The sequence below is a fragment of the Myotis yumanensis genome, unplaced genomic scaffold, assembly GCF_028538775.1.
Source record: "Myotis yumanensis isolate MYYU_CA2020_CCGP unplaced genomic scaffold, mMyoYum1.0.hap1 SCAF_1, whole genome shotgun sequence".
NCBI classification, from domain to species: Eukaryota; Metazoa; Chordata; class Mammalia; order Chiroptera; family Vespertilionidae; genus Myotis; species Myotis yumanensis.
The window spans coordinates 156,648,614-156,662,640 of record NW_027223752.1 but is presented as its reverse complement, the minus strand read 5'-3'; the positions used below and the strand labels follow the sequence as shown (position 1 = coordinate 156,662,640).

At 44.4% G+C, this 14,027-nt stretch overlaps 1 protein-coding gene across 1 annotated transcript; it reads left to right on the top strand.

Annotated features, from left to right (window-relative positions):
* Positions 1-53: 53 nt before the first annotated feature.
* Positions 54-9,414, top strand: CASP6 (caspase 6). Its single transcript, XM_070390610.1, has 7 exons — positions 54-154; positions 1,388-1,430; positions 1,932-2,078; positions 2,838-2,914; positions 4,306-4,481; positions 7,543-7,702; positions 8,849-9,414. The coding sequence occupies exons 1-7, from the start codon at positions 94-96 to the stop codon at positions 9,079-9,081; spliced, it is 897 nt and encodes a 298-aa protein (XP_070246711.1). The 5' UTR covers positions 54-93; the 3' UTR covers positions 9,082-9,414.
* The last annotated feature ends 4,613 nt before the right edge of the window (positions 9,415-14,027 follow it).

The following is a 14,027-nucleotide window of genomic DNA, read 5'->3' as shown; positions in this document are numbered from 1 at the left end:
AACCTTATCCCCCCAGGCTCCCGGCCGGGGCGGAGACGGTGGAGGAAGGGGCGGTGCTGCAGACGGGCTCTAGGAAGCGGAGACCAACGGGTTATGGACGCTGCGCTCGCCCCGATGAGCTCGGTGCCCGGGCCCCGAGAGGCTGGCCCTGCAGGTAGGGGTTGCCTAGGGCGCGGGCTCCCCGGGCTTTGCTGGGCGGCCCGAGGAAGATGCGGGTCCTGGAGGGAAGCGCGCAGGTCCGGTGCGGGCAGCGTAGCTTTAGGACCTGGAAAACCTCGCGGGGAGCTCGCCGCCGCCGCCTCCTGGCTCCCGGCGCCGGGCGGGCTCCGCCTCGTTGTCCTCGGGGCGTCGGGTCACTTGCTCGGTAGCGGGCTGGCCCGGCGGTCCCGGCGTCCCCCGGAGCCTGGGCAGGAAAAGTTGGCTTTTGGAGGTTGGATCTGCTTTTGTTTTCTCACAAGGAAAAGTTAAAGAAGTGCTTGCATCAGTGATAGAACTGGAAGAACATTTACAAAAACACTTTCTGTAAAACAAAGCAACTTCAGGCCCTGGCCGGGTATTCAGTCGGTTAGAGCGTTGTCCCAATACGCTAAGGTTGTGGGTTTGATCCCTGGTCAGGGCACAAACAAGAATCAACCAATTAATGCATACATAAGTGGAACAACAAACCGTTCCTCTCTCTCTCTCTCTCCCTCCCTCCCTTCCTCTTTCCCCTTTTCCCCCTCTCCCTCTTCCGCTCCTTCTCCTCCTCCCTCCTCCTCTTCCTCTTCCCCTTTCTCCCTCTCTCCCCCACTCCCTCCCTTCTCTCTCGAAAATCAATCAATAAAAAAAAAGATATAGTCAGGGGCCCTAGGCAGTTTGGCTCAGTGGATAGAGCATCGGCCTGAGGACCAAAGGGTCCCGGGTTCAATTCCGGTCATGGGCACCTACCTTGGTTGCAGGCCAGGGCAACCAATCGAACATTGATGTTTCTCTCTGTCTTTCCCTCTCTCTTCCACTCTCCCTAAAAATCAATGGGAAAATATCCCCCAGTGAGAATTAACAACAACAAAAAAAGATATAGTCAAAGCAATTTCCTACTTCTTTCGACTTCCATAATCAAAAGACTGTTAAATCTAGGCATATTTTACAATGACTGCATTTGCGTAATATTTTCTCCACTTCTCTGTATGATATTCTTTGCTATTTTGCGGGTAAGAGTTGGGGGTGAGAAAGAATTAAGCCATCGATTTATAGTTCATTGGCTTATTATGCAGCAGTTTCCCTTCCTTCTTTTCATATACCCTCAGCGTGTGGGCGTCAAGGGCATCCACTTGGGATTTCCTGCTGTTTCACTACCAGAAGTCAAAATACATTAATAATTAACAAAAATCAACTTTCGTTTTAATAGGTGAGGAACAAAACATGACAGAGACAGATGCCTTCTACAGGAGGTAAGAATATTGTCTTTTCTAATAAAGGCCTCTTCCTATGGTGGTCATGATCAGACTAGAAAAATCAAAGCGGGAAAGGGGCCTGGGAACTGGGAGGTAGAACAATGGCAGGTTTCACATTTGGAGAGTTAACTTCTAGTTAATATACAGGTGAGTGCCTGCCCCTGGTTGTGAAAGGACTTAGCGTGATGTTCAAAATATTAAAGTTGGTATGGCCTGGGCCCTGTAGCTAAAGCGGGCCTCGGCCAGGCCTTGGTTACTGGATCCTGGAGACCCGGGGGAGACACCCATGTAGATGGATGGTGGGTGTGTGCTCACAGTGGCCGCTGTTTACCAACTGTACAGAAATATTTCAGGGCTGTCCTTGCTGGCGTGGCCCTGACGCCTTCAGTGCACACACAGGTCAGCCTGCGGAGAAGGAAACAGCAGACCTCTGTCTACACTACACGTGGACCTTGGGCACGGAGGAGCTCATTGTTTTTTTTAATTTTTCATCAACAGTGAAATGTTTGATCCAGCAGAAAAGTACAAAATGGACCACAAGAGGAGAGGACTCGCTTTAATCTTCAACCATGAGAGGTTCTTCTGGCACCTAACGCTGCCGGAAAGGCGAGGCACCAACGCAGACAGAGACAATCTTACGCGCAGGTAGTAGTTTCACCCACCTGTCGAGGCGATGAGGTGTTTAGGTGGTAACTACTGGTGGAAACTCGTCCGCACTGAAGAAATAACAGAGCAAGAGTTTTTGAGGATGAGCCTCAGTTGGGAACAGCCCCCCTTAAGAACTTGCCAGAGTTTTCTTCCTAACCCTGTTCTGCTCAGTGTTAACAGGCTCTGCATTGTTACAGATACACAGTTGACCCTAAAGCTCAGGGGTTAGGACTACTGAGACCCCGCACAGGCAAAAACCCACACCTAACTTTTGACTCCTCCAAAACTAAGTTGTCCCTCAGTATCCACAGGGGAGGGGATCTAGGCCCCCTGTGAGTACCAACATTTACAGCTGCTCAAGTCCCTTCTGTAGAATAGCATAGATAATGCATACAGCCGGCCCTCTGCATCCGCAGACTCCCAACTGAGGATCGAAAACAGTACAGGTACTTATTGAAAAAAAAAATCTGTGTAAGTGGACACTGTGGTTCAAACCCTTGTTGTTCAAGGGTCACCTGTATTTGCAGAGTAAGAGTAGACACAATATTCTAACTTGAATCCGTTATCATTACTAGTAAATCCTCTCCTATCGTGGACGACCCAGGAAAACCGTCACAGTCCTATTTGAGTTTTCTTTTCCCTTAAAGAAAAGACAATTTTTGTGCCATAAGAAGTATATAAATTTCCTCAAATAAGCAGGGTATGTGACAACTTTGAGTAGCTCATAAGCTAATACTCGGTTTACTCTGCCGCCAGGTTTTTAGATCTCGGATTTGAAGTGAAATGCTTTAACGATCTGAAAGCAGAAGAACTACTGCTCAAAATTCATGAGGGTAAGAAGTTTTTCTGTTCATCTTCCTCTGGTGGCACTGAGTGCTTTAAATGCCCTGTTTGTAAAGACAGATCCAAATAATTAACTGCTTAGTGAAAAGTCTTACTAATTAATGTGGCATGGGTTATAGGTTTTTGGTTGTGCATCTCTGCATATATGTTACCCACCAGATTTAGAGACCCTGGCACAGTTTTATTCCTCCAAAGCTTATATTCGGCATACCATTAGTTATAGTCTGTTATTCTAGAAATGAATAAAATGGCCTTTTCATTTGGCATTTAAAAGTTTAAAATGCAAACACTAGTGATTTTTTAATTGACTCCTTCCATACTCTTTTACTGGCTTCAAAATACTGGTGATTTAAATATTTTATCTCTTAATTTCTATATCAATGTGTAATAGGTATTTTAGCATTTTATCTTTATCATAATAATCACTGCATGCCATGAATTTTCAAGTCATTTGCCAATGGAATATTATAATGTTTATATAATTTAAACTTTCTGCAGAGCTCTTTCTTTAGGTATAATTGATATATAACATTATGTTAGTTTCAGGTGTACAACAGAATGATTCGATATATGTGTACATTTCGAAATGTCTAGTTACCATCTTTTAGATTCCAAATATAAATGAGATTATATGGTATTTGTCTTTCTCTGACTTATTTCACTTAGCATAATATGTCCATCCATGTTGCTGCATGGTAAGATTTCATTCTTTTTTAATGACTGAATAATAATCTATTTTATATATTTATATTAAATGTGTGTGTGTGTATCTAGGCACTCTGCTGATTCATGTAACTTTTATTGCCAAAATGACTTGGATCTTGAAGGGAGTTTCCCATAATATCCCCTTTGTTTTATGTCATTTTCTGTGTTTTAGAAAAACTAATGAAATCTTTCCAAACTACTATTTTGAACTTGAATAATTTTGATTTTTAAAATAATTTGTGAGTCTAGCCAGTTTGGCTCAGTGGATAGAGCGTCTTGCCTGTGGACTGAAGGGTCAGGGGTTCAATTCCAGTCAAGGGCACATACCTCGGTTGCAGGCTCCTGGCCCTGGTCAGGGGCATGCCAGAGGCAACCAATCGATGTGTCTCTCTCACATCGGTGTTTCTCTCTGTCTCTCCCTCTCCCTTGCACTTTCTCTAAAAAGCAATGGAAAAATTACCCTCAAGTGAAGATTAATAAATAAATAAATAAATAAATAAATAAATAAGTTATGTTTCATTATAGACATTTTACATTTATTCTAAGAATAACAGGTTTCCTCCCTCCTGCAATCATTTGTATGTAACTTATTCTAGTATTAGTACATTGAATTTTAATACATAGATAATAAGCATCTGGTTTTCATTTCTGTCTGAATTTTGGGGGGTTTTTCTAGCATCAACCTCTAGCCATGTAGATGCGGATTGCTTTTTATGCGTTTTCCTGAGTCATGGCGAAGGCAATCACATTTACGCATATGATGCCAAAATTGAAATTCAAACACTGACTGGCTTGTTCAGAGGAGACAAGTGTAAGAGCCTGGTTGGAAAACCCAAGATATTTATCATTCAGGTAAGACTGATGATGTTACCATCTTAATTATAAAGCCCAAGGCCTGTACATGGGATTATTAAGAACTAAAGCCAACTTCAAAAGTAACTTTCTCCAGTACTGGAAAGGCCCTTTGTGAATTCTAGCCAGAGTTACAATTTGAATTCTTGGTAGTAATTCTTTCTTAACATAAAAAATAAATAAAGACTCTCGGCGTCTTTCTTACTTGGATTGACATTTGAAATGACTCGGAATAACCAATGTGCTACTTCATGGCCAGCCTGGTATCCAGGTGTAGCCACCAGAGGAAGTACCTGCTGCTGGGGGAGTGAGGAGCAAGGCGCCTGCTCAGACGGGCTGGTCCTCTGGGAGCTGGAGAGCATGTGAGCTGAGCCAGTGGGAGGGGTGCAGGCATGAAGAGTTCTAGACCTAGCTTGCTTCATCCTTTCACATTCTCCCTTACACCGAGATGCTCTGTCCCCCCTGCCAAATTGGTATTAAGATAAAAGTATTTTTAGGCCTGAATAACATCATCTGGTACATCAATAAGAATTCTGAACAACAAAGAGAATTCCTGATGTCCCAGTGCTGCAGTTCTGTATTTCTGAATGGCATGGAGCACCATGACCACATTCTACATCTTGCCATAGAACATTAAGGGGAGGGAGTGGGGGTCTATAAGAAAAGAAGTTACAGATAATTCCTTGGTTTCTTGTTTGGACAACTGTGTTGAGGTGTCTGTGGGACATGCAGTTGGAAGGATAGGTCTAGACCAGGGGTGGGCAAACTTTTTGACTCGAGGGTCACAATGGGTTCTTAAACTGGACCGGAGGGCCGGAACAAAAGCATGGATGGAGTGTTTGTGTGAACTAATATAAATTCAAAGTAAACATCATTACATAAAAGGGTACGGTCTTTTTTTTTTTTTAGTTTTATTCATTTCAAACGGGCCGGATCCGGCCCGCGGGCCATAGTTTGCCCACGGCTGGTCTAGACCCTAAGAGGCAGCCAGGGTTGGAGAAATAAATTTTGGAGTAATGAGGAGATGGATGGTAATGGAAGCAAATGAATTTGCCCACGGCAAGTATAGCCTGAAAAATGAGCAGAGGGGAGATGCTGAGGAGAATGGCCCAGAGAGGTAGAAAAATGACAGCTATTGCTTCATGCAAAAGGGAGGGCCAACACTGTCCAAGACAAGAGGATTGGAAATTACTAATGAGCTCTCCTATGGGAGAATAGCCACCAAGGAGGAAAACATTTCACTACCTCAGATTTTTCGTCTATGAGATGGAGATAAAATAGTACCTCCTCATGGGGTGGTTGTGACATTAAAACAAACTGGCCTAACAAATGAAAAACACTTAGTGCCTAGCACAAGACAAGCCCTCAATTAAACGCTAGCTCTGGTTCGAGCATCGTCCCTATACGCTAAGGTTGCAGGTTCAATCCCCGGTCATGGCACACACAAGAATCAACCAGTGAATGCATCAATAAGTGGAACAACAAATCGATGTCTCCCTTCCTTCCTTCCTCTCTCTATCTAAAATCAATAAGTTAAAATAAATCCATAACTAATCTCTTAAAAATAAAGGCTAGCTCTCATTGCAATTCATTTGGCAACTGATGGCATCAAGTTCCAGGTGTTCTATGTTATATCTAGGAAGACAGTAGGAAATAGAGTCTGAATATAAGCGTGATAATTCTAAATAAGATTAAAATCTCCAGATTTTAATATCTGAAAACTTTGAAATTACTCAAGACTTTCTGTTCCTTTTAAAGGACTTTCTGTTCCTTTTAAAGCTTTTCATTTTTTAACCATTTCATAGTTGATGTGCATTTATAATATAAACAATCTGTCAGGTCACTGTATTAAGTAGACTAGGGCAGCCAGAACAAAGTCCACAGACTGGGTGGCTTACACAATAGAAATTTACTTTCTGACAGGCTGTGGAGGAGTCTGAGATCAAGGGGTTACCAGGGTTGCTTTCTCCACAGGCCTCTCTCCTTGGCTTGTGGATGACTGTCCCATCCCTCTGTCCTCTCATGGTCTCTCGTGTGTGTGTGTGTGTGTGTGTGTGAGAGAGAGAGAGAGAGAGAGAGAGAGAGTGTGTCCTAATCTCTTGTTATAAGGACACCAGTCATGGTGGATTAGGAGCCACCCATATGACCTCATTTTACCTTAATTACCTCTGTAAAGACCAAATTTCCAACTACAATCACATTTGAGGTACTGGCGGTTAGGACTTCATCATATACATTTTAGAAGGGGAGGGACAAAATTGAGTTCATAATAGTCATTTATGAATAGAAATTAGTGTTAGCCTTTGTGTGAGTCAGAATTAGTGGCTAAGAATTTGAGACCTCACTTTCAAATAGGAGCAAAAGGAAGAAGGCACACTTCTCAGGTCAGATATTGTCATTTTGACCCTTAACAGTTTATGGCAGTCAGTAGGCAAGCAAAACCCAATCTGGGAACTTGTTATTTAGGCAAATACTATAGCTTTTTCTTTTTTAAAAAATATATTTTTACTTATTTCAGAGAGGAAGGGAGAGGGAGAGAGAGAAAAATATCAATGATGAGAATGAACCATTGATTGGCTGCCTCCTGCATGCCCCCTACTGGGGATCGAGCCCACAACCCGGGCATGTGCCCTTGACCAGAATCGAACCTGGGACCCTTCAGTCCGCAGACAGATGCTCTGTCCACTGAGCCAAACCAGCCAGGGAAATACTATAGCTTTTAAAAGAAAGGATGACTCTTGGTGCTATGGTATGAGGAATTTTTTAAATCACAGACACTTTCTCCTCTATAGTGTACCTTTCTTTCAATCAACAGAATTTACTGTATAGTTGAGGATGCCAATATTTTTTAAAAGGTTAACTAAAAGAAAACATAAGTAGGGGGAAAAAACTCCAGTTTAGTCTCCTCTAAACCTGAATGCTGTGGTTTGAAGTGCCTGTAAAGTGGCTTCTGTTGGTGTCAGCATGAAGGTGTACTGAATTATATATCCGCTGTAAACAGTCAGCATTGGGAAGAAAGGGTAGGTAAGTGAGTGACGTGGTCTTCCTCCTTGTCTTGTAGGCATGTCGGGGAAACCAGCATGACGTGCCAGTCATCCCTTTGGATGTAGTGGACCATCCAGCGGACAGACTGGATGCCAATGTCACCCAGGTGGATGCGGCCTCCGTTTACACCCTGCCTGCGGGAGCAGACTTCCTCATGTGCTACTCTGTTGCAGAAGGTGTGTGGGTGTTTAATACAAACATAGACTTGGCTCTCCTGGCTAAGTTCCTGTAAGCTTCATCGTGGCTTGACCTGGATCACGTCTTTCTATTGGGACACGGTGGTTTGGTCCTGAAGCTCACAGGCACAGAATGGATTTCTTTGACCCAGTAGCACAGAGTGATAGATGAAAATGTAAAAATACCTTACAGAAAAGTCATCCCTGGGAACTCCAAGTCTAAAGCTACCAGTCTAATTGTATTGAATGCTAGAGGCCAGAAGGAGGGGGGGTGTCCCTCAGCCCAGCCTGCACCCTCTCCAGTCTGGGACCCCTCAGGGGATATCCGACTGAAGGATGGCAGTCGGACATCCTTCTCATAATCAGGGACTGCTGGCTCCCAACCGCTCGCCAGCCTGCCTGCCTGATTGCCCCTAACCGCTTCTGCCTGCCAGCCAGATCATCCCCTAACCACTACCCTGCCAGCCTGATCGATGCCTACCTGCTCCCCTGCTGGCCCGATTGTCCCCAACTGCCCTCCCCTGCAGGCCTGGTCCCCCCTCCAGCTGCCCTCCCCTGCAGGCCCGGTCACCCCCAACTGCCCTCCCCTGCTGGCCTGGTCACCCCTAACTGCCCTGCCCTGCTGGCCTGATCGCCCACAACTACCCTCCCCTGCCGGCCATCTTGTGACCACATGGGGGTGGCCATCTTGTGTGAGGGCGTGATGGTCAATTTGCATATTATCTCTTTATTATATAGGATTAGCAGCCTGCTAGGAATTACTGATGGCGATAGTGTCATTTGGTCATACTCATGGGAAGCTTTGTTGAAAATATTTGGTGACGATTGTTCGTTTGCAGTAATTTTATGATTTTCTTCTTTCTAATCTCTTGTCTCTTAAAATCATCACCTGGCTACTACTATCTTGAAAACTTTTAGGTAATTAAGTAGAATTAACCCCATTTTTATAGAACTATATAGAGTTGATCCCTTTCCCACATAAGAATAGTCAATAGGAAAAAATATAAAAAACGGTATCATGGATACATCTTTGTCTTTTCCAAGGTTTTTTGAGACTTTATACCTCTGTGATATTATAAAGGTGTTTTAAGTCACAGTAACTGAATGCCAGAAAACTTCAGTGTCCTTTTTCCTTCTCTTTTTTAGGTTATTATTCTCATCGGGAAACTGTGAATGGCTCCTGGTACATTCAAGATTTGTGTGAGATGCTGAGAAAATTCGGCTCCTCCTTAGAGTTCACAGAACTCCTCACACTGGTGAACAGGAAAGTTTCTCAGCGCCGAGTGGACTTCTGCAAAGACCTAAGTGCAATTGGAAAGAAGCAGGTCCCCTGCTTTGCCTCCATGCTAACTAAAAAGCTGCATTTCTTTCCAAAATAGAAATAAGGCTGTTGTTGTTTTTTTAATCTATTTGTAGTCTAACTAGATTTCTGTTTTTATATAAATAAGTGTCACTAGATTGAAGCTTATGGTAAGGCAATTTAAAATTCTTTAAGGTTTAATGAGAGAACTTTAAAAAAAATAGTTCATATTGGACATGGTGAAAGGGTTTGGTAGATAGAGAAACTAAATCCTAGGGAATTACTATAAATAAAAATCAACAAACATTTGTAATACTTGATTTTTTTTTAAGTTGCAAGGGTACTCAAAATATCTGCCTGATTTAACTTGTATTTTGTGAATTTTTAAATAAAGTTTTATAATGTTTTTAAAGATTTTGAAACCCAAGAATAATTCATGTTTTTATCAGATTTTTTTAATTCATATTTGTATTCATTTATATAATTTACTAGAGGCCCAGCGCGCATGAAATCGTGCGTGGTTAGGGTCCCTAGGCCTAGCCTGGCCTCCATCGCATAGCCTCTGCCACCCTGCGACGCTATGTGAAGCTCCCGCCCCCCCCCCCCCCCCCCCCAATGCTCCGTGAACCCTGCGACTGCTTTGCAAGGCTCCCCCAGCCCGTCGACTGCTCTGCGAAGCATGCTGCCTCCCTGCGAAGCTCACCACTAGAAGCTCCACAAAACTCCCCCCTCCCCCTACCTGCAACTGCTCTGTGAAACTCCCTTGCCCTGTGACTGCTCCGCAAAACTTCCCCGCCCCACCACTGCTTCGTGAAACTTGCTGCCGTCCAGGTGACTGCTCCGCTAAGCTCACGGCCACCTGCCACCACCTCTCAACAGTCCCCAGTCCCACCCCGCTGCCAGCCCCCACTCATGGTGAGCAGCTCGGGGGCCGGGGGAAGTTGGGGGATTGAGAAGTGCCCCATGCACTTCATGGTGACCAGTCGCCTGTTCGGTTGTGACGGCACCTAGCTCTTTATATATATTAGGATAGGCTTTAGTCGGTCATATAAATTCATCTACACATGAATTACCACTTTTCCCATGACTTTTAACTCTCACTTAAAATAATCAGCCTTTAAGAACTATTGCATGGCATTCTGAGGAAGAATGTAAACAGTTAATTCTTAGTATAGGCAAAACATTTACAGAACATTCTGTCAGCATCTTCCGTGTTAAGTTACTATCCACTGTCCAGCAGTCATCATTCCCACTTACAGGCGATCATATTAATGGAAAAATAGATGTTCCATTTAAGGCTCAGTTCTTCCTAATCTGATATATAAAATTTGAGTAATATTGTTTTGTTAACCTGCCAGAGGCTAAAGATGGTTAAATGTTTGGACATTTGGTAACCGAAACTTATGACTTGCAGGTCAAAAAGTGTGCCAATGTGGTGAGACATTCATGCCTTTTTTGTGGTCATGATAGGCTTCGCTGTCAGTTGAACATCTTACTTTCCTTTAACTCCTTACCACAGGCGTAGCCATTGCCACATCTCTACTTTTAAGAGCTGATGACCCCGAAAACACTACTGTGTTCAACTTATGAACATTGGCCTGGCCTTGTAGGCAGAGATTGTACAGTTCTGGTTATCTAAGAGAAATTAGCTGTTATTAAAAATCTCTAAAAAAAATCCCTTCCCCCCCCCCCCCCCAATACAATTAGTCTAAAGGGTTTATTTTAATAAAATCCTCTTGTTCAGATGCAGTGGCCTAGGTTCCTATAAATCTGAGCTCCAATATGCCATCAAATCTGAGGCTGTGGAAGCAATGGGGACACAATCGAATCCTGTATAAAACAGTTGTCTCAGAATAAGACAAATCTTTTATAATAAAACTAGGGACCCAGAACATGAAGATTCGTGCACTGGAGGGGGTGGTTTGGGGGCGGGGGGGGGGGGGGGTCCCTTAGCCTGACCTGCACCCTCTCCAATCTGGGAGCCCTCTCCAATCCAGGAGTTTCTGTCTTTGCAATCATATGAGCGAATTGTCTGAGACCCCCAACCCAGTTTGGTTTGTTGCTCACAGAATAATAGAGGCTTTTTTTTTCTTTGCTCCATTGGTGGAGATTTCCTGGAAGTTTTAGGATATTTTCCCTTTAATTTTTCCTAGACATTCTGATTTCACTTATGTCTCTCACCTTTGCTTTCCCTCCATCACCAACCGTAACAGTAACTTGCTCCAGACTCACTTTGCTCTAGTGTCTAGGAGAACTACAACCAGTCGCTAGTTCTCCAGTCACTGGAGAACTACGACCAGCATTCCTGGTGCTCCCTGTGCTCTGGGCTTCCATTTCCGGTCCTGGGGCTGCCATGAGAACTATGATTCCCAGCATTCCTAGTGCTCCCCGCACTCTGGGCTTCCGTTTCTGGTCCTGGGGCTGCCACCACAACTATTATTCCTAGAATTCCTGGTGCTCCCCTCGCTCTGGGTTTTTCCCGAGGGAGCCACATCCCCCCAAGGGAACAACTGAGGGAGCCACGTCCCCCCAAGCTGCCGGCTCTCCCACTCCGCTCTGTGTATGCAAATTACCTGCCATCTTTGTTGGGTTAATTTGCATACTCACTCCTCATAGGCTGGTGGGCGTGGCTGGTGCATACTGGAGGGATGGCTAATTTACATGTTTCTCTTTTATTTTATAGGACTAGAAGCCCAGTGCACGAAATTATGCACGGGTGGGGTCCCTCGGCCTAGCTGGCGATCGGGGCTGCGGGAGGTTTGCCGGTGGAGGGAGGGGCCATGGGAGGTTAGCTGGCTGGGGGGCGGGGCCATGGAAGGTTGGCAGGCCTGTGGGGGAGGGGCTGCAGGAGGTTGGCTGCGGGGGGGTGCTGCAAGAGGTTGGCTGGCTGGAGGGAGAGCTGGGGCTGCAGGAGGTTTGGCTGACAGCCCAATCGAGGTCATTGGGGCTGGCTGGCTGAGGGGAGGGACCGTGGGAGGTTGGCCAGCTGGCCCTATGGGGGCCAATCAGGGCTGGCTGGCAGGAGGTTGGTTGTGGGAGCGCACTGACCACCAGGGGGCAGCTCCTGTGTTGAGCATCTGCCCCTTGATGGTCAGTGTGTGTCATAGCGACTGGTTGACAGGTCATTCGGTTGCTTAGGCTTTTATATATATAGATTAACATGTAATATGTTTAGATACCTTTAATTGTGGTTTCAATTCATTTGGACTTATAGCTTGGAACATGAATAGAAAGATAATATGCTCCTTGTCTTTAAATAACTGATCTCTAAGGTTTTAACACAAATGATGTGTGCCATTTGGAGAAACATTTTAAATATTGAAAAGGTCAGAGTGTCCTGCCTATTATCACTGAACTGTTTGTTGTCCACTCAGTATTCAGAAATCAGTGTCATAAAGTGCAATGTGATGTATACACAGCTCCTTCTCTGAAGAATACGAATTAAACTTTGTATTTTACCTTGTAAAGTGGGAAGATACAAATCAAAGGAAGCTATTTTTTTTTTAAATATATTTTACTGATTTTTAACAGAGAGGAAGGGAGAGAGATAGAGAGTTAGAAACATCGATGAGAGAGAAACATCGATCAGCTGCCTCCTGCACATCTCCTACTGGGGATGTGCCCGCAACTCAGGTACATGCCCTTGACCAGAATCGAACCCGGGACCCTTCAGTCTGCAGGCCGACGCTCCATCCACTGAGCCAAACCGGCCTCGGCAAAGGAAGCTATTTTTATTAAGAATTCATTTTTCATATGACTAATTTTCTGAAGCCCTAAAAACATAGAAATATTCTTTGGTAATTGTCAGGGGTCAGCAAATTTTTTCTGTAGAGCCAGAGAGTAAATATGTTAGGCTTGACAGGTACACTGTCTATCGCAACTAGTCAACTCTGCTACTATAGTACAAAAACAGCCATGGTCAATAAATGAGCACAGTTGTGTCAATAAAACTTTATTTATAAAAATAGGCATAGGTAATAGCTTGCCAGTTCCTATTCTAATTCTTCCCAGATGTTCCTTTAGACTGTGCAAGAATTCAGAAGCCATCCTTTCCACATTCTACTCTCCCAGCACTAACCTGAAAATGCCACAGGCCTTTTCCCTCTTTCTTGGGTACCTAATATGGGCCAGATATTATTGGCACGGGGGTGGGTGAATCAGCAAAGCACACCATCTCTGTTCTCCTGGAACTTACATTCAGGTGTGACATCTGTAGAATATCTCTCTTGGGTTTGCATGTTCAGAGTACTTTCTCTCACTTTATTCTCATGCAAGCCAATGGTATTATGATTATTTTGATGAGAGGTCAGGTTAATTGCCTACAATCTCTAGCTAATAAGTGACAGAACCTGCCTGACCCCAAAGCCCACATTCTTTCTCTCCCACACTGGATTTACTGTTTTCTATATTAAATCCAGAATCCCACCTCCATATTCTGACCCCATCCTCCCAGTTCAACCTGTTTTAAGAAATCAACTTCTTTTCTTTGTATGTGCTCAGTTCTGGTTAGAGAAGCATCCCACCAAAACACAGCTAAGGCCAGTTTCTGGACTCCTCCCACCACTGTTATATTTTCCCTGACTGAAAAGCCCGCCTTCCCAAATTCCACCCAAATGACGAGGCCCTCCCTGGCTGGTGTGGCTCAGCTGGTTGACAGGGTCTTGTGCATCAAGAGATTGCTGGTTTGATTCCCAGTCATGTATGGGAGGCAGCCAATCAATGTTCTGCTCTCACATCGATGTTTCTCTCTCTCTCTCCTTCCTCTCTAAAAATCAATTAAAAAACCTAAAAACCCAGAGGACAGCCAGTTGGCTTTTTGGGGGAGAGCTTCCATATTGGAGAACCAGAAAGCGTCCATGTGCATTGTCACTGGAAAGGGAGCCTGGCCCCGTTATGGGTCTCCCTCGGCCCGGCCACTAACGTGTGGGTTCTTGACTTTGTGCAGGAAAAATTTCACAATACGAGGCCAGGTGACTTTGAGGGAGTATTTATTAAAGCTGGAGTCACATTCTATCCCCATGTAGA

Excerpts from the sequence above, each read along its gene's own strand:
- CASP6 (XM_070390610.1), top strand. The coding sequence starts at position 94 with ATGGACGCTGCGCTCGCCCCGATGAGCTCGGTGCCCGGGCCCCGAGAG. Across the intron at positions 2,079-2,837 it reads AGAGACAATCTTACGCGCAG|GTTTTTAGATCTCGGATTTG; the intron begins GTAGTAGTTTCA and ends CTCTGCCGCCAG. Across the intron at positions 4,482-7,542 it reads CCAAGATATTTATCATTCAG|GCATGTCGGGGAAACCAGCA; the intron begins GTAAGACTGATG and ends CTTGTCTTGTAG.